The 18,493-nt window shown below is 48.4% G+C and overlaps 5 protein-coding genes across 5 annotated transcripts; 2 read left to right on the forward strand and 3 right to left on the reverse strand.

The window, feature by feature from the left end:
- Positions 1-2,164: 2,164 nt before the first annotated feature.
- BJ212DRAFT_1269565 (uncharacterized protein) lies at positions 2,165-2,770 on the reverse strand (the record flags this gene model as incomplete). The annotated part of the gene is made up of 1 exon (XM_041330816.1): positions 2,165-2,770. A coding segment is annotated over one exon (606 nt), but the record flags the coding sequence as incomplete, so codon positions are not given.
- Positions 2,771-4,025: 1,255 nt separating this feature from the next.
- Positions 4,026-6,713, forward strand: BJ212DRAFT_1479878 (uncharacterized protein; the record flags this gene model as incomplete). Its single annotated transcript, XM_041339964.1, has 11 exons — positions 4,026-4,406; positions 4,475-4,540; positions 4,604-4,626; positions 4,682-4,770; positions 4,823-5,013; positions 5,067-5,108; positions 5,156-5,232; positions 5,283-5,398; positions 5,462-6,018; positions 6,095-6,241; positions 6,300-6,713. The coding sequence occupies 11 exons, from the start codon at positions 4,026-4,028 to the stop codon at positions 6,711-6,713; spliced, it is 2,103 nt and encodes a 700-aa protein (XP_041194110.1).
- A 554-nt stretch (positions 6,714-7,267) lies between these two features.
- Positions 7,268-10,073, reverse strand: BJ212DRAFT_1348521 (amidase signature domain-containing protein). Its single transcript, XM_041335418.1, has 12 exons — positions 9,755-10,073; positions 9,206-9,690; positions 9,091-9,179; positions 8,926-9,037; positions 8,808-8,884; positions 8,664-8,758; positions 8,513-8,611; positions 8,147-8,465; positions 7,961-8,098; positions 7,784-7,911; positions 7,599-7,735; positions 7,268-7,547 (listed from the first exon to the last, which is right to left on the reverse strand). The coding sequence occupies exons 1-12, from the start codon at positions 9,781-9,783 to the stop codon at positions 7,432-7,434; spliced, it is 1,824 nt and encodes a 607-aa protein (XP_041194111.1). The 5' UTR covers positions 9,784-10,073; the 3' UTR covers positions 7,268-7,431.
- Positions 10,074-11,104: 1,031 nt separating this feature from the next.
- Positions 11,105-12,327, forward strand: BJ212DRAFT_1348535 (uncharacterized protein). The gene is made up of 4 exons (XM_041335419.1): positions 11,105-11,434; positions 11,492-11,716; positions 11,781-12,126; positions 12,182-12,327. Exons 1-4 carry the CDS (start codon positions 11,139-11,141, stop codon positions 12,218-12,220), a joined length of 906 nt encoding a protein of 301 aa, XP_041194112.1. The 5' UTR covers positions 11,105-11,138; the 3' UTR covers positions 12,221-12,327.
- An 872-nt stretch (positions 12,328-13,199) lies between these two features.
- On the reverse strand, positions 13,200-16,297 carry BJ212DRAFT_1479880 (uncharacterized protein; the record flags this gene model as incomplete). The annotated part of the gene is made up of 9 exons (XM_041339965.1): positions 13,200-13,526; positions 13,583-14,346; positions 14,404-14,602; positions 14,654-14,836; positions 14,926-15,084; positions 15,137-15,664; positions 15,718-15,863; positions 15,913-16,041; positions 16,099-16,297. 9 exons carry the CDS (start codon positions 16,295-16,297, stop codon positions 13,200-13,202), a joined length of 2,634 nt encoding a protein of 877 aa, XP_041194113.1.
- Positions 16,298-18,493: the final 2,196 nt, after the last annotated feature.

The following is an 18,493-nucleotide window of genomic DNA, read 5'->3' on the forward strand; positions in this document are numbered from 1 at the left end:
ATGTCTCTACCGTCCCTCTTCCACCCAGGGATGAGTTCCCATGCTCTCCAGAAGCTGTTGACGATGATGCCAATTCCATGGCCAGAGCTAGCATCCGAATAGGCGTGGAAGTTGAGGACAGTGCATGGTCCAGGTATTGGTCGGGATATGTATGCATTGTTGAGGGAGTTCTTCCACCAGTCAATGTTGTCTGGCGTGTTTCGTGGGGGAGTCCATGGGAGAAAAGGCCAGTCATTGAACATGGCCAATATAGCCTCGAGGTTAGTGAGGTAAGCTTGGCCCATGGGGATAATGTGGGCCATGTGCAGAAGCTTCCTGTAGATCTTTTGGACCTTGCATAATGTGTGCATGCATTTCAACTCCCAATCTGCGATGGCATGGAGATATTTGACCCGCTTTTTGGTTGAGAGGTCCACTGTCCTTTTGTCCAAGTTCCATATGAAACCTGTGAATGGGGGCATTGAGCAGAATGGTATGTCTTTGGCCAGTTCCCATGGGATGCCCATCTCCGACAAGAGTGCATCGATGTCGGCTGTGCAGTATGAGAACATTGCATCTTCCTTTGATCATGGAGATCATTGTGACAGATCTTGGATTGGGAACCAAGCGTCCTTGTCAAACTCTTCAGCTGAGCTGTTAGGCATGGTGGCACCCTTATACCATTTGTGTCCTCTGCTAATGATGAGTCCCCCATTTTCAGCAATCTCTTTTGCCCATTGAGTGTGTCTGGCATTGTGTTCCACCAGGAATACGAGTTTGATTCTAAAGAAAAGGTGATCATCAACCCACTTTGAGGCAGGACCAATGCCTTTTGCCCTAAGTATATCCAAACCTGCATCACTGATGTTGCTGTATATGCCCGCTGAGGGGCCAAAACTGAAACAGAAAGCCATATCAATGGCAAAGGAATCATTACTGGGGAGCTTGACAGCCAGGGCTGCCCATTGTGAATGATGGAGAGGGACTGTGTGGTAGGCTTCTGCCACATCATGGACTGCACCTTGTGACCCTGGAGGTAAGTGCCAGACAGATAAACAAATAGTTGAGAATGTTCCGTATGTACAGGGAAACAGGTCTGAATCAACCCACGAATTAATGGATGAGATGGTTTTAGATGGATTATGGGGGAAGGATAGATTTTGGACAAGGCGAAATCTGCCAGGTTTTCCTGGTTTGGGTACCAGGGAAAGTGGAGCTGTTTGAAAATAACCAACCAAAGATTCAAGGTCTTTGGCTGTGAACAGGCCAATGAAACGGCCTTTCGTAAACTCAGGATTAATAATTTTCCAGAAGGCTTCAAGATGCTCTTTAATAGATGGGCTATTAGGCAGTTCATATGTACATTCAATTAGGGGAATACCCCCCAAAAAACTGGATAGAAGGCAACCAGGAATATGCAGGTATCTACTAAGAAGGCCTGTTTCTTCGAGGAGATGGGCCCAACCCTGAGGGTTGTATGGGGTGAGCACACTACTCTTTCTTGCCTTGAGGACACCCTTGAGCATCATGCTCTTTGCTTCCGCAACCTGAGCACTCATGGTGCAATTTGTGGTTCCTGGCAAAGCAACCATTGGGGCACTGCCACTTGAAGCACAGTGGGCTTCCCTGGGAGTTGACCAGGCAGTTGTCTTGGGTCTTTTTGCAGTAGGCCAGTGTTCCATCCCAGAGCTTTGAGGACTTGCAGCGTTGAATATTGTGGGTGAAGTGGCCAAGGCAAATGGTGCAGGCTGACCAGCCGTGTGTTCCTGCGCCTTGGGAAAAACCCTGCTTGTGCTGTTGGTTGTTCCTTGAATTGTCTGGTGAGCATTTTCGGTTCTCATTACCTCCTCAACGAGGAGAATGAGACCTTGAGTTATGGTGAGAGTGCTCTTGATTGTTTCGACACAAGTCTCGAGGGAGGTCACGGTAACTTGACTTCCAATTTTGGGGTTACACTGCAGATGACTCACTGGTTCTGGGCTGAGGTGTGAGTATTGCCGAATCGGTAAGAAGATGAGTGTCTGTGTAAGCAGTGGTATGGGCATCCATGTGAGCGGACGTGCAGGCATCTGCATGAGCAAAATGCAGGGAGTGATTGGGATATGCCATCGAAGGGATGAATTTTGGGGTGAGTGTAGGACAATATATGCAATGATTGTCAGAGAGTGGTTCTATGAATCGCAATTTAAGAAAAACATACTGTGGTGAAGTTTTGCAAATGGACTTTGTCCCAGAGTTCCTTGTTGATTGAGTGGAGGAGAATCTTGTTGATGATGGCAATGTTGAATGCTTCATCTTGCTTGAGACAGTCGTGCCAGTCCTGGCGGACCCACAAAGCATAGTGCAGTATCACTAGGTCCCCAAGGTTGCTATGGTTGTGGATGGAGTGGTTTTCTAGGTGCCAGAAAAACAGCAAGAGGGCATCAATGTGCATTTGAGGCCATTTGGCCTTGCTGAGTTGCATCAGGAAAAGGTTTTTGGAGCAGAGGAAGGTTGAGAATGGCAGGTCATGGTCGGCTATGGCTGCTTTGGATGCTTTGAAGGCATATGCTGGTCGAATTGTGAGTTGGTCATTGACCCTTGTGAGACTGAAGTCATCAGCTACTGAACAAGCTGTGCACAGAGCTTCTTTGCAGCCATCTGGGGAGAAGTACAATAGTTCTATATATTCAAAGTTGTTCAGCTTCTGGGTCATGTACTGAGAGGGATGAGGGGCAAGAGTATCTCCTACTGATGCTCTGTTGTTGAAACCATTCATTTTAGGTTTCTTCTTTTCCACTTCAACTCTCTCTCTCTCTTGTCCTCAGCCTCTTGTTGTGCCCATGCCTTGTCTTCTTGGGCAGTGCAGGCTTGGTCAGCTTCTGCTGTGTCTGCCAGCTCTTATTCTCTGTTCTGATTTCACTTGTTGACCCTCTGATTATGGCCTATGGTCCATGATTGTGATAGACATAGGACAACAGCTTCTTGGGTTCCTCCTGTTGCTCAATGAATATCTTTGCGGATGTCTGTATATGCATCCCCATTGAAATCGGGGCAGACTTCATTTGATGGATTGGCCATGTAGATTTAATATGAGAAATAGTAAAGAAAGTTTATTGTTGACTAGATGTGAAGGAGAAAATAAAAACGAGAGCGACGCGAAAAGTTCTGAGTGCGAACAGTCGTTGTGTCACAGAGACAAGAGGCATTGTGCCACGTTAGCCGTTCGCTCGAAGACAAAACTTTATTCCTCCGCTCGTGCCTCGTTACATAATAGGACTAACAATTATAGCTTTAAGTCGCTGACACAACACCACAAAAAAAATAACGAAAATTCAATGTCCCAATAGATTCCGTCCCGCATGACTGCAACTTAAAATGATTATGCAGCAGGCAGCCGCGAGTATTATATGATATGCTGTATTGTTTTGCCGCGGTTCAACGTTCAACAGTCGACAGCAACCACTGCGTTGAACCATGAGCTCGAGTTTATGAGGGACCGTACTGGACATTTTTTTTATCGCTTTTGGTCTGTGAAACTCGAGTTTTGGACAACATGTGTGCTCTGCACCGTTGAACTATCTACCATTTCAGCGGCGCAATCAGATTTACGGCCTTCAGGACTTACTGATTCAAACCAGTCGATGCAGTCATCGTTAGCGAGGAGATCTGCAGAATCACTGCTTGACCATGGGATCATGATCTCCTCCGCAGTGCCAGCGCTGCAGACGGTATCACAGAGCACGGAAGACTAATGCATGCCCCTGAGTTTTAATTAGGATTAGAAAAGGCCAAGATTCGAAGACTCACTTGCGAGTATCAGAATTATCAAATATAAGCCCAAATATTCCAACGAGTATCTTTCAAAGCGCGTGTTAGAGGAACAGATAATATTTATATGGAAGCTTGCATCGGCTTTCAAACTTTATGTAAATGGCCGATCGGAGCCGATCAAGCCCTTTGTTCCTTGGACACTGAGTACTGGACCAGGACAGTTGCACCTGCATTTAACTTAAAGCTCGCAAGTTCTTCCTAGGCACTTTTGGTTGCCACTACAGCCAGCAGCTATGCCTAGTGGAAGCATTGCGACTGACCATAATTCTCCAACTAAAGTTCCAACTCTTCTTCTAACGAAGAAACGTCGCACTTCCGTACGAGAGCTCCAAGGCTTCCTAGAATCCGAAAGTGCGGCAGGACAATGCCTTTTTCCAATGCTTCCACTCGAGCTCCTTGCGGAAATATTGATCCAAACTAATTCTCCTCGCGATGTTTTATCTGTCGCTCGCACATCCAAGCTTTTGTGTTCGACACTTGTCTGCAATCCCGCTGCCGATTTCATCTGGCGCACCATTCGCAAGAAGTGCTTTCCTCATGCGCTGCCTGATCCCACCCCAAACTTTAGCGAGGCGGCATATGCAGCGTTCGTGTATGATGGAGGGCCTTGTGATGTAAACAAGAATCGCTTCCCCTGAGCGGAAATAATGTGGACTGACAGTGATGCAATCGGTTCCTGCAGGTGTGTAAGAAAGACACAAAAGAATTCTATGCGAGCTTTGCTGCACGAATTCGTTTATGTCGTGATGTAAGTGACAACCCTCCCAACTTCTTGCAATGCGTGCTGAGCGCGATTATCGTACTACAATAGTTGCGTTGCAAGAAGAACATCAGGTGGGAGATGTCTTAACTGAATGAATAAATTTGATTATTGATTACCTCGTTGTAGGAAATATCTTATGGATGTTACCACTATTTTCAAAGGTCATGCACGTGACGAGATATGGATTCCCTACGTGGAGTCCACCCATTGCTTTGGTGACTGGATTCCAGTTTCCAAACATCTTCATATTTAATCACAACTTTTCAGATCCAAACCTCGACAGTGCATGTATGATTTTTTCCGCACGTTCCTCGAGTCTCTGCTCTGGTAGCTTAATTGAAGTTGCAGGGCCCGATAATCCCACCATATTGATGAAGAAGCCAGAGTGGGAGCGTTTTCGAGTCGATTATGCAGCGTTCTCAGCTTTATCTCCACCTCCGTCTGAGGGGCTGCGGAAGGTTGGATCAGGACACCTTTGCATCGCTAGGAATTATCTGACATAATCGTTTAGGCATGCACTGATCAGATCGTGAAATTTCCAAAGGTCATGGAGGTATGTACTTTTTGCAAGAGTTTGAGCCAATGTGACCAGTAGTGCAGTTAGCAGTTGCGTTGCAGAAGTGGAAGTGCACCTATGTTGCTATGCACCGCACCATCAAGACAAAAAACGAAACATGGTAAGTAGAACTTAGCTTACTGTCACAACAGAAGCCTAACGGAAATGTAGGGCGAAGGCACTCGCTGTTCGGGAAGGCTGGAATGAGCATGATTTACTTAACTCCCAATCTTATGGTTCATTGCACAGGCACAAGAATTATATGCTGGAGGAAGTCACGCTACGCGGTATGCAAATGCGGTCAGGTTCATGTGGATGAATCATAGTCTTACCTAGTGTTGTCCTTTCAGATCTCCTTCCGATCAAGCCCCTTATCGAAGCCCAGCTTTTGAAAATGCAAATACACCGTCAAAATAAAGAAAACGAAGCATCTTACCGCCAGCGTCGCGACGACGTTGAGCAATACTACAATCGCCTACGGTCTGCTGGAACAGTTGTCCCATCGCTTTATGAGTTCCGCAAATTCTCAGTTATGACGACCATGCAGGGGAGCGTGACGGGTTCAAGGCCCAATTCCAGTGGCCTTGCAAAAGACATGAAGAACTCGGCCCTCGTCGCAGAACTTGTCGCAGCTGATTTGAAGACGTGGATGGCGTCTGTACGGGAAAAACTGTCCGAATTGCTTGGGTTTCCAAAGTGGAGGAGTGCGAGCAAAACGAAGCTGCATCCACTGGATAGGATCACTGCGCAGTTTAGATGCCAGGGGTGTGGGAAGGTCGCGAAGCGGTACGAAAAGGAACAATGTCTCGATTTTGCAGGCGTCTGCGCACATGAATGTCCCGGTGATGATAAGAAAAACAAGAAACCAGTGGATTGGAGTGTCGATCGCTTCATAAAAGATGAGAAGGTTCGTTGTTTGATATCCCTCCGAAAAAAAATTCAGCTCAAGTATACGTTCCCCCTATGTCCCATCACATTCACAGGCGTCAAATGCAGTCGCATGCCTTCTGATGCTCACAGGCATCACCGACGAGGATGCGAACGCACGTAATACTGTCAAGATGCTTGGAGCGTGCATTCGGTGTCTTTCCTGCGAACATGCATTCATCACCATGGACTTCCCCACCCTCGTTAGTCACTCTTCTACGCTTCTGTTTATCGAGGGACGCTCACCACCGCTACGCGTAGATTGGTCACTCGCACCGACATGATAATATGCAGGTGGCTATACTGTCCAAAGGGGAAGGGCCAGAGCGTGCCTTTGAGGCGGGTTTGTCTGCAAAACTTATGGATATGGGTTTTCAGTCACGGAAGTTGAGGAGCGAGGCGAATTATCGGTGCCGTCATTGCGTTCCGGCTAGCGAATCAGCTGATGCTGGCATGGATGGGGAGGAAGCGGGTCTCTACTGGGGAATTTATTGCGAAGGGGTCACACATAAAAGACTCACAAACGGGAAACCAGGAGAGACGCCAGAGAAACAAGAAGAGCAAGCTCAGATCAATGGACTTCAATGCGCTTCGATCGCATTTGAAAGGATCGTGAGTGGTTTTGTTGATGATTCTCGTGATAGGCTGATCTCACTTCTTGTAGACACGGAATAGAGATGGTGAGCGACGAAGATTTCTTCGCACAAACTCCCGTGAAATGGCAGAGCTAAGGAACCCAAATGAATTTATCCCATCTATTCTTTCCTTGTGTAAATCTATTTTATGTACTATTATGAATTAATCGGCTGGGTTGTCATTTACCCAATCAAGGAGAGCGATGTCTGTTATAGCAGAGAAGTGATGTATCCGGAGACCAGTTGTAATAATATCATTGTTTCTAGCATCTCGTCCCGTTCGGGATCACACCAGCATATGTTTATGATTATCAGTAAATAGCGCGCAGCGGTACACAGTACCAATCCTCGACTCCCTAGGGTGGCCTGTACGTGCTATCTTCACATGGCCTGGAGGTGAATTCCTTGTCGTAGTAGACAGGCACGAGACCTCAAGAGGTTTCAATCGAACTAGCAGATTTCGAATTGTTGTCGGCATGTTTCAAAACCGAACTGGCATAGGGCAGCATAGGCCTCCAGGAGGAACAAATCGATTTCAAATCTGTTGTTACCTGCTTGGCTAGTAACTTAATAGCGTGACTGGTTGCGATAGACCTCGGTCGACAATGGTGATTTAAGGTGTGGTAAGAGGAAAAAGACTGTCAGCTAACATCTGCTCCGGCTGACGAAACTAGTAATATGGGGTTTGACATAGATGATCTACGGTAACGATCCAGACAAGCTTCAGTTTTCGTTGCGCTTCACAACACTAAGAGTGCCTAAGATTTGAGTATGCGTTCAACTACTTCCTGTGCAGCCAGCACTAAACCGTCGTTGTATATACGGCTCACGATCTGCAGCGATACAGGAGCCCCTTTGAATTTCATTGCATCATCTGTATGCAAGCGTCAGTCAATGCTATCCAACACGAGAACGAGAGACGGACACAGGGAGAGGTTGTACTCATCCGCCGCGCTCATTGGGCTGGGTGGTTCCTGATATATGTCAATGGCTGGGTCAGCGACGAAACCTGACGGGAAAGCCGTCCCAGGGTAGTCCAGTAAATTCCAGATGGCAGTGTAGCTAATGGGCGATTAGATGTCTGATATAAAGCGGGATACCATGACGCACCCCCAGTACTTTGCGGTGTCATGACGGCTGGCTGTACCTGGGAAGGGTGGACAAAGGACGACATCGACATTTTGGGACCACCAGTGATCAGAGTATTCTCTCCTGTAATTATCACGTTCATCACGCAGCTGATCAAGGTCAGCGCTCGCATCGGTTGGCAGCAAAATGTTGTCTTGCCTTCCAAACTTCTGCGGCATCATGATCTCTCACGTGTGGTGGACTGATGACCCACTCTGTCAGGGGATGCATCTCTTCTCCACTCTCCTTCAGAATGCGTCGAACTGTGGCTCCTCCATCCTCAAAGTAGAGCTCGCGCTAGACACAGGTGAGTGACATTATTGCCCTACAGATCACTACACTCACAACTATGCTGTATCCGCGATCGTGGTCATACGGGGGGTAGTCCACCACCTCGACCTCTGACGAGGCTTCTAGCTTTGCCTTCGCCCACTTCAGTGCCCGAATGGTTGGGGGATGGGGCATCACAACCCCGTCGTGCATCATGATTCCTATACGCAGTTTCTTCTTGGTTAGGTCTGGCACTTTCAGTGGCACTGGCAACGCGTCTGGATCCAGGAGTGCAGGGTTGGCTCCAAGCACAGCTTCAAGGAAAAGTCGCATGTCTCGTGCTGAGCGACACATTGGGCCTGCAGAACTGAAGAATCCATCCTGACCAGGTTGACTTGGGTGATATCAACATAATTTCACGACAGAGCTTGGTATACTTACTACCATAGGACCCCATGGAGGGGCGTCGTCCGACAAGATGGACGGAACCCATATATACCACAATGGGCGGATGGGGCTCGAATGGATCCCCCGCCATCGCTTGATGGCAATGTATCAAATTCTGGTGTGATGTAGAGGAATACAGACTTACGTGCCCACACCTATGCAAGAGCCCTTCATTGCAACAAGGGCTGATTCACCGCCAGAAGATCCTCCTGCAGTAAGATCTGTATTGTAGGGATTCAACTATGAAACTTGAGTCACAGACACGTTTTTCACTCGAGAGATGACTTACGACTCGGCCGTAGGTAGACTTGGACTCAAGGTGCATCAAAGTCTGCGGCTGATTTGTCTTGACATAGAAGACTACAACTATGCTCGACCAACAGAATATAATTCCACGCGTAAATTACATACTGCTCCGAGTGAACGCAGAATTCTTGTCATATCACAGTCTTCGGTCGCAGTTTCGATGTTCATGAGGAAGCCTGCAGACCCAACTGTCCCCTTGACCGGAAGCATGCCCTGATGGTGGTCATCTGAGGTAGATCATCGCTATTTGGTCGCTCTGCCCTTACTTTGATTGAAATTGGCAATCCATGCAGTGGCCCAATGACCTTGCCTTCCTTCCGGAAGTACTCGTCCAGCTGTTGCGCCTGTTTTATGCCTTCATCGAGGAAGAATCGATGAGACAAGCCGTGAGTTGATGAGCGATAGCTGCGCGTTTTCCAAAGGCAGTGACAGCATCAACTGCAGTCAGCTTGCCTGCAGCGATCCTTTGGCACACGGCAGTTGCATCCAGCTCGGTAATAGCTAATTCTTGGAGAGTGAGCAAGCCACATGTCTCGGGGATGCGAGTAACATCAAGAGGCGGGTCCTCAAGAATCGCTGGTGAGAGTCTGAGATTTGCTGGAATCTTAGCTTCAAGTTGTTCCTGGAAGACGCGAGCTTTTGCCTCGTACGATGCATCGCCGCCTATGCCTTTGATTTTCTCTCTGAACGAAACTGTAGTCATTGTTAGGAGAGAGAGATAACGCAGATATGATTCAGGCTTTATTGTGGTATATGTATGGTCTCGTACCTGAGAGATACTGTCAGATAGGCCGCTACGCATATCTTCTTTGTGGGCGCATGACATGTCCCGTGCTCGCAGCGATAACAAAATGAAGGCTAGAGAACTGAGAACGGTAGACTTGTGATCAGCTGCCTTGAACGATAATAGGGAAGGAGCGTGGCACTAACGGGATGTTATAATTAGAATGTAAAGCCATTCAATAGCCCCTAACTTGGCACCTGGTGTCCAGGCCACGCTAATGAACAGTGCATATCGCTCGCATTTCTCGTGGATGGTTCTCGTGATCTGAATTGGGCTAGTAAAGTTGGTACAGGCTTGGCTATACAGATAAGCTATTATATTATCAATAACTGTGACAGCGTTTCTTCCAGTGGGATGGCACGACGAACGGAGATTTATAAGAGTCTAGGTTGAAGGAAGAGTTTAAGTCGAGTTTTTGCAGCGAGGGCCAGGGTCAATGCATAATATGGCTGTAGTATAATATTGATGGACAGGCATATCGATAACTGCCATCAGAAGAGTTGGGACAAGCACTAGTCACGTGATGCATGAAGCTCTGCCGAATATAGTAAGTGCACCAAACAGGGGATGACGACAGCGCTACAGTATCTACTATCAGCTACGGAGAACTAATTTTTCGTCTGGTTTTTTCCCTGCTTGAATTAAACTGCAAAACAGATTGTAATATCGAAACTTCTAGTACAAGAGGTGGTAATCCAGAATACAATTTATTGACCCACTCAAACACAAAGGAGTTCCTTCGGCATGGGATCCCGCAACTCGAACAGGCACTCGAAGGGAGTCAGTTGACTGTTGTATAATTTATCAGCATACCACGGGACGAAAATGTGACGTATTGGTTGGCGTATATGACAATAGTGGAGGAGTCTCTATTTCATCTACGTCTGTTGCAGGATAAGAGTGGGACGCAGGTGATGAAAATGAACGTTTCCGCGTTGGAAAAGTGAATGCCAGGGTAGGACCTAAATAAACCAAGTCCGCAAACCAATTCAAGGCAGAATGACCATCTTCCGAACCCAAAGGTAAATTGCCTTGGATTTTTGACCGTCCCAGGAAGGTGCCGACCGGGATTAAAGAGTTTGGCGTCTTTGTATATCTCAGAGTCATGGGTCGACCGGTCATGGACCTATCTCACATGTGGGCTGCATCTGCTAATAAAATGAAAAGACTCACCAGACATTGCACATGATCCACGACTTGACGAGGAATACGATAGCCCTCGTACTCATAAGAAAGCCTATGGTGTCCGACCGAGTTGACGAGTTCAGCATGAGCCTTCTCCTGAACGTCCAGTGTCGGTTGCAGCTGAGCCAGAGCAAAGAAAATAATGAATATGACGAAGGGGTGATGCGAGCGTCTCACCTCCATATACGCTTCCAGCAGTGTACATGAGGCTCAGAGGGCCTGCTCTTCCAGGGGCGGCGGACGGTTAACCATTGAGGTTAAATGGCGAGCAACTCTGCTGAAGTATCGTCATGGAATACCCTGGCAAATATCCGGATGACAACAGCCTTTTTCTTTTAGTTTCGTATGTATCTGCCAGTCCGAATCTCCAGTCCAAAAGTTGCGTTGGGTCATGGCATTCTGCCAAACCCAAATTTCACAGCTGGCTTGGTTAGGCCCGGGTGTGACCTGAAATTCCTTCAATTGCCTTCGTTGATAGGCTATGTAATAGTGATTGTACAGCTCTTTCCCGAACCATTCTCTGCAACATTTTCTCCAGTGTCCAACCAGAAGGTCATGTTGATCAAGGAAAAAGTGGCTCAACTTCAATCAGCAGATTATATCGCTCCGAGTCACGGTGACACACCGCAACAACATCTAACAGGTAAATTACGAGTGTGGTTTTCTAGCTTTTTTGCACTTACAGCCCGTCTGCCCCAGCGCGACCCTTTCTTGCCCCCAAGACATAACATGAAGCAGTGTTCACAAAACCGAGTCAAGCTTGCCTTTTCAATCTTGAGACCCAAGAGCTCCACCTGGATTGTCACAGCAGAGATACTGAACAGTGAATACACTAGGTGCTGTTGTGGATGCTGTGTACGCTCTGGTATGACTCGGAATCCGTCCGTGCAAGCAGAAGAGGGCTTCTCGCCCTGCCTCCTCGAGTAAGATACAGCTGCTCAACAACTCCTACGATATTTCTCTGGTCTCTCTAAATTTGGTTCATAGTGCTATCAACACGACTTCCGCATCGTCTGTCCTGCCATCGATAGTGCCCCCTTTACATGAAACTCAGATTTACAACGTGTCTGGTTCTCGTATCAAGCCTATCTCGTGTCTGTGCTCTTCTCACGCAGGAAAGAGACTGACAATGGTAGGTAATACCGCTTCCACAACCTCCTCGATCACCAGAAGAAGTTCGAAGGGAAACGATTTCTATGCCTCAGGAAGGAGTTCTGTACCCACCATTATCTATGCTCACGGGTCGCCCGCAACAATCATCCTTAGAGAGGAGCTTATGGGTTATATCTGTTTGCCACTTGTCGAAGAGCTCGTGCAAACTGATTCGTCGCTGGTCAATTACACCTTGTCGGATACCTTTCTTACCTTGTCTGATACAGAAATGACAGGGTATTCCCTCCCATACATCCATGCCTTCAGTGGCTTAAGACCTTCGCGAAACGTATTGGCAAGCTTCAGCAAGGAAAGCTGACATTCTTATACTGGGAAGGAGACCGTTTAGCGCATCTCCCTCGACGTACACGGGGGGCTGGTCATTTCTTTCAGATTTTCCATCTCACACGGGGAGTTATCATGTGAAAGTCCCTCACTGATACCGAAACCCCTTCAGATCATGGACAATGCAGTACATGCTAGTATTTCTCTCTGAGATCCAGCACACGCGTGTGACACCGCGCCAACGGATGCTTCAACAGAAAAAAGAAAGTTATTCGGTTGATCAGCCAGCCGCGGCATCCTGGGATCGGACGCGGTCAGACAAACGCATTCCTTCGCACATATTTGCTTCCCAGTGGACAGGGCGAGTCATCTCCCGGGCCCGGGCGACCCTAAATCGGTTCTCCTTCGCCACCTTGTCGCAGTACTATCGACCGACGAGCGACTAGAAGATACCTGGATCCTTTACTACAACATTCAAGGTATGTCGTTCAGTTGACTGAAGTTGGTATCGCAGTCTCCAGTATGAACTCATCTCTCGCAATTGACATGCATACAGTCTACTCGCAAGAATGTCTCCTTCGTCAAATTCTGCCATGCTTCAGAGTTCTCCTCTCGCAGTTAGGGACACATCTTGTCGAAGCAGGCCATGGTATCCTGGGTGTGTTGGTGTCATTGTCATCGAAGAACCAAGATCGCTAGTTTTGCGATACGGCGTGTTATGGTTCGGAGAGAGGTATTTTCTATCGTCGTATAGTAGTGCAAATAGCTGCAAGTATACTACTAAGTACTAGATCTACTAATATGATCATGGTCGACGGAAATGGATCCTTGAAAAGGGTATCTGAGCAATTGAACTACAAGGAGCATATCATAATTAACGAAGATCCACATCTCATAATACTACCATTACACGTCGATGCATGGACCAGCCATCCACCCTAATCGCATCACACTGTGCCCCCTTCAAACTCACAACTTCATGAGCCCCTTCATCGCATTCGCGACCGCAAAGCTTGATTTGGCCATGACCTGCCGCGATTCCTTCGTAACTTCTGGCAGCGTCTGTACCTCGGACAGCTTCCGTGCGTGTTCGCCTAGCTCCCGCAGTAGCTCTGCACCCTGCTGCGCAGACGCCGGAGGCAGGTTGTCGCTGCAAACGGCGACGATACTCGACACGATCGTGATGATCTGAGTTAGGTTTTCGTTTAGCGTCGGCGGCGGCACAGGGCTGCGGACGCCGGAAAGGACGCTTTGGATCGCGTAAACAATAGACTCGGTCTGCGCTTCGAGGTAGGGCTGGGGAGTACTACTTGTCAGTCGATAAAACAGATAGGTGTGCTGGTGTCACTGACCTTGAGCTCGGACCAAGCGTCTTCGCCGCCTTCAGGCGGTGCTGAATCATCGCTGATTGCACCCAATGCACTGGTGATAGGAGACTTATCAAATATAGGCGGAGGAGAACTTGTGAGTGAACTAGATGGCTCAGATGGCGTTCGTCTACTATGAGCCTCCGCAAAGCGCGATGCTGCGGTCATAGGGGGTGATACAACATCTTCTGATCGTCTCACGCTAAAGGTAGAACCCTTGCGTTCAAAGCTTGGTCTCACGTCTTCTGTCGAGCGCGCAGAAGATAAATATGACAGCGAACCAGAACTTGAGGAAGACATGAACTCCTCCTGCTCGGCCCGACTAGCCTTGCGGATGTAGATCATCTTCGCGATCTCCGTCAATGTCACGGAGACGTGGCTCGCGGCTGCGTCTAATAGGCTCACAGGAGACATGCCGGATGCAGTGGCATGCGTCTTGGATGCAGCTACAAGGTTGGTCAAGGTAGCCTCGGCACGCTCGCGGAGAGTGTGTAGGATGTCAACGTCAACGTCCGCGCGAGATGGGCGTTGTTCATATGCACGGACATCATCGATAATGGCTGTGGTAGACGTGACGACAGCTTTCATCGGTACTAGAACGCGTGTCGGAGCGCTAGAACGACCGGCTGTCAAAAGGCTATCAATGGCAGACACGAAGGCAGTGACATGGATGTCGACGAGACCCCCGTCAGGACCCATTGGCAGTTGGTCTTCCATCTTAGGTGCCTGTAAGAAGAGCTGGGATGTGGCTGACCATGAAAATATCAGATAAGAGCTAGTTGCATCAAATAAATATCTTTGCGGACCTTTAACGCTCCTGAGCTCGGTTTTAGCTTGCTCGTATTTGCGTTTATATTCTTTGAGCTGGCTATCCAGATCACGGATCACAGTGAGGTCCGAATCCTTCGCAGTCATCAACTCGTCATTCCTGCGTGACAGATCGCTAAGTTCTGACATCAACCCTTCCATATCAGAACGTAGCTGCTCGATAATCTCGCTATTGTCCTGCAAAAAGACGTCAAATTTAGCACCATCAACTTCAGATTACTGACGTACTATTCCGAAGCCAGAACTGCGCTCTTCTTCAAGGCGTTCACAGCGGTCACGGAGTATCTGCAGTTCTTCCTCATCAGCCTGTGCTCGTCTGGCTTCGCGTTCCTTCTCTCTTGTCCGGAGGTCCCGAATATCGTCCAGCTCCCTTTGCAGAGCCTTCATAGCAAATCCATGTTCTTCGGCACGCTGTAGACTCAATTTAGCGACTATCAGAGGAAAAGATCCTCAGGACCCGCCTTTCGGAAACCTTCCAGCTCCTCTTCTAAACAGCGTACTGTCTGCTGCGTGTCCAACTCCCGTTGCTCAAGGTCTCGTTCCAGACTCGTGATACGACTCTGCATCGTGGCAATCTTGAACTCGTAATCTCGCCTCAAACGCTCTTGTTCATCGCCCGCTGCACTAGGCATCCTCGACCCACCGATGGACCGATCGGACTGTCACTGATGCACGTCCCAGAGAGACTTTATCATACTCGTCGCTCCTCACATCCCCCGCATCATCATCCTCCGTATGCACGTTCCTCAGCCGTGCGCTGAGCCCGTTTAGTCCACCCCGCTGGTCCCAGTGCTCATGTTCACCGTCGGTGGTATCAAGCTCCCTGACGCCCTCGCGTGTATCGATGGCTGTTCCAGAGCTCTCTCGCATCTCCCGCCCGTATGGCACCTCAATATCTTCCTCTGCGATGGTGCTCTTGTTTGGGATCACCATCCCACTCGTTGCGGTTGCACTCTGCGCATTTGTAGTTCCCGTTGAGTCACTCCGGATACTTGCGGAGGCACTTGGTCTTCGGCCAAAATCTGCCCCTTGGTCATGAGAGGCTTTTCGTCGGGATGCATGAGTGTCCTCGCTCCGCCGAGTCTCTTCTTCGCGTGAGCTGCCCCGATCTTCGGATGATCGCCCTGTGCGGGCACTGGGCGGGAGTATGGGCATGTCAGGCCGCGGGGACGTGTGGAATTCAGGCGAGGGTACATCATCATATGCTGATGCGGGAGACGCTACCCCTGGGTCCTCCGTCTGGCACCAGACTTAGTATAAATTAAACAACATTTAACGATGAAACTACCTACTTCTGTAAATTCGGGATATCTTCTCATGATTTCAAAGTAGACATCGCTACAAAGATCTTCAAACTTGGCGCTAGGCAGCGTTGCCAATTTCTGGCGCGCCTGATTCCGCTTGGGATGAAATTCATCACGCACGGGAAGGAATGGGACTGGAGAAGCGACTTGGTCAAATGATATGATGTAAGTCAGGTGACTTACCGTCGTTCTCGGGAGTGTTCCTTCGACGTCGGACGAGCTCGTCGTATACGTCAGTTGATAGCTCATGGAACTGTTGTCTGGTAAGATTTGTCAATTTTGAGCGTGCGTGGGCCCGCGACTCCTGCGGAGCTGAAGGTACGTAGCATCAGCATGAAATTAAAATCTACATGAAACACCAGACTGCACCTTTCACAAGATAGGACACTAGAAAACTGGCTAACTCGTCAAAATGCGTGCGTGCGACTACCCTGGAATTTACGGCTGGCACGGCCGGGACATTGCCTTTATCCTTGATCGGACGATAGGACTCGGTGCGGTAATTAGAGATTCCGGAGAAAGTAGTAGGTGTCGGGGAGGGGGCACGTGAAGAGCGTAGTCGGTTCATGGTGACTCGTTGGTGGTGGTCGTGGTGGTGGTCAGAGGCATACAGCGTCGACAATTGTGCTGGATTTGCCAGACGTGTTGGAAGCCGTTCACAATGCTCAAGCCTCATTGCATCTCGGCGCCACGTGATCGGCACCTCGCTGTGCGCGCTTATGCCTGACAACTGACTGCTAGTGATAATATCTGTCTGTCTGAATTTACAATACTGCGCGTTGCTTGTTTGCGAGATCTGCGCTTGATCTGCGCACCCTCCTCGAACGGTTCACCGATGGTTATCTTCTACCAATTCATCTTCCTAGGAGAGCCAGACCAAAGCAATCCTGGTCAACTTACACATACTAATAGCAACGGAAGCAGTCGCAACAAGACGTAGTATATATATGTGGGAACACTTTCAATAGCTCAACCTCTGCAAGGTGGTGCCTAGTTGCCAATTGGTTGGAGACCAGAAACCCAGGTGAATTCTCACTGCTGGCGGGCACTTCCTTTGTCGTAATTCTCGAGTTTCACCTTGTGAACGTTATAAGCAAAAGGCTTTGAAGAGAATATCCACCGACTTACTGCACTATTCTTTGTGCTTGGAATGGATAGCACCCGATTCTTGTTCCCGAGAGTGAAGCTCATACTGTACATGCGAGTCGTTAAATCAGCAAAAATAGGTTGCTGAGAGCTACATCGGGTTCTCACGTAAAAGTATCGTCCGCGCGTCCAACAAGATCAACGAGAAACAACTGCCTAGTATAAACGACTGGTTCATCCGAATTCTGTCCACGTCCGCGTCAACTAACAAGCAAATGAATAAATGAATGCCGATCTAGCATACCTGACTCGTAACAGCAAAGCATCCATTATTATCCATTACCATTGCCGCCGCCGACCTGAATGCTGACAGTTTTGTTGGCGGACCCTGGCTCGTTTTGTATCTTGATCACCCACTAGTATATGTGATGTGTACGAAAACCGGTCGCAAAGCGGGTGCGAACGCGTATAGATACCTGTTGAGCCATGGTGCCATTTCTGGCGTAGCCTTGGATCTGGTTGCCTTCAGCGGTGCTGTTGTCCGTCAGATCGAGCATGAGGTCTCTGCCGATGTTTCTGACAGTATACACTCCATGGTGGAAAAAAGTATTATATAATATGCAAGTCGCTAGTAGGATAATTCGACAATGAGACGAAGAATTGACAAAGGAACGCTCAGAGAACGGTGGGCTTTTTATACTGAGCATCTTGAATTGTTTTCGACAGATGGGGCCAAGATGGGGCGGCGATAACACAGACATGGTGGCGATAGGAGCTACAAATCTGGGTGATAAAACTGAGCGCAACAATATTAACTCAATCCTTTGAATTTGCGCACCACTCTTTTCAAAAACTACTCGTAGTAGAAGGTCCCCGCCTTGGCGCTGTTATTATCACGACCTGGATTCATTGAATAAGAAAAAATAACAGGGCAGGGGCCGACGGAGATGAAAGATGGGGACCGGCGGCAGCGCAGCGGATATTCGAAGCTCGTGTGTCATTTTTTCCTGGCTCCCTGGTCAGGAGGTGGGCGATAGACATCAAGCTCAATCATATTCATCGGATCTTCGAAATTCTTGTGCGTGATGAGCGAACAAGTACTACTCATCAAGAAATCCGATAAACTCTTCAAATGTTGAATTGCCTAAAAAGTTGGGAGAAAAAGAAGCCACGAATCACAACTGCGACAGCCCAGTGTTGATGCAGATGCTAGATACATAAATATTTGCGACGAGCTGCATGGTGGACTAAGTTAAGTTGTGTTATATCTTACGCAACCACTTACTGCAATTACAGTGACGAGTATCCAGGCAATAATTTCATATACATATCAGTTGACGATCCAAGCTAAAGCATCCAGCACTGACCGCGGTTTTCTGGACTTGGTTCCCAGCAGCTTCCTTTGATCGCATCTGGCTTGCTTCGAAACATCCTAGAGAAGTACCCTATAGACCTATCCCTGCCAGGTCTCGACTCTCCAGATCCACCATCAAATATCCACCGCTTGGTCACATTAATTGCAGCGGCACCTTCTGAGTCTGGCCATAGCACTCCGACTCAGCTAGTCTTGACCTACCACAAATATTGTCCACGTTTACTCATTCCAAATCTCCTGTCAGTGGACTCAGGCTGCACGTTCTCCCTGTCTGTGTCCTCCCGCGGCCGCCCTTCCCCGCAC

Source organism: Suillus subaureus, assembly GCF_016647635.1.
Source record: "Suillus subaureus strain MN1 chromosome Unknown BJ212scaffold_12, whole genome shotgun sequence".
Classification (NCBI taxonomy): domain Eukaryota; kingdom Fungi; phylum Basidiomycota; class Agaricomycetes; order Boletales; family Suillaceae; genus Suillus; species Suillus subaureus.

Bases quoted from the DNA above. Each gene is read 5' to 3' on its own strand.
- BJ212DRAFT_1348521 (XM_041335418.1), bottom strand. From the start codon at position 9,783: ATGGCTTTACATTCTAATTATAACATCCC. The intron at 9,180-9,205 runs GTCTCATCGATT...TCCTCGATGAAG, and splicing joins CGCTCATCAACTCACGGCTT to GCATAAAACAGGCGCAACAG. The intron at 8,885-8,925 runs GTAATTTACGCG...GGTCGAGCATAG, and splicing joins GCGTTCACTCGGAGCAGTAT to TTGTAGTCTTCTATGTCAAG.
- BJ212DRAFT_1348535 (XM_041335419.1), top strand. From the start codon at position 11,139: ATGTATCTGCCAGTCCGAATCTCCAGTCCAAAAGTTGCGTTGGGTCAT. The intron at 11,717-11,780 runs GTAAGATACAGC...TTTGGTTCATAG, and splicing joins TTCTCGCCCTGCCTCCTCGA to TGCTATCAACACGACTTCCG. The intron at 12,127-12,181 runs GTCAATTACACC...CAGAAATGACAG, and splicing joins TGCAAACTGATTCGTCGCTG to GGTATTCCCTCCCATACATC.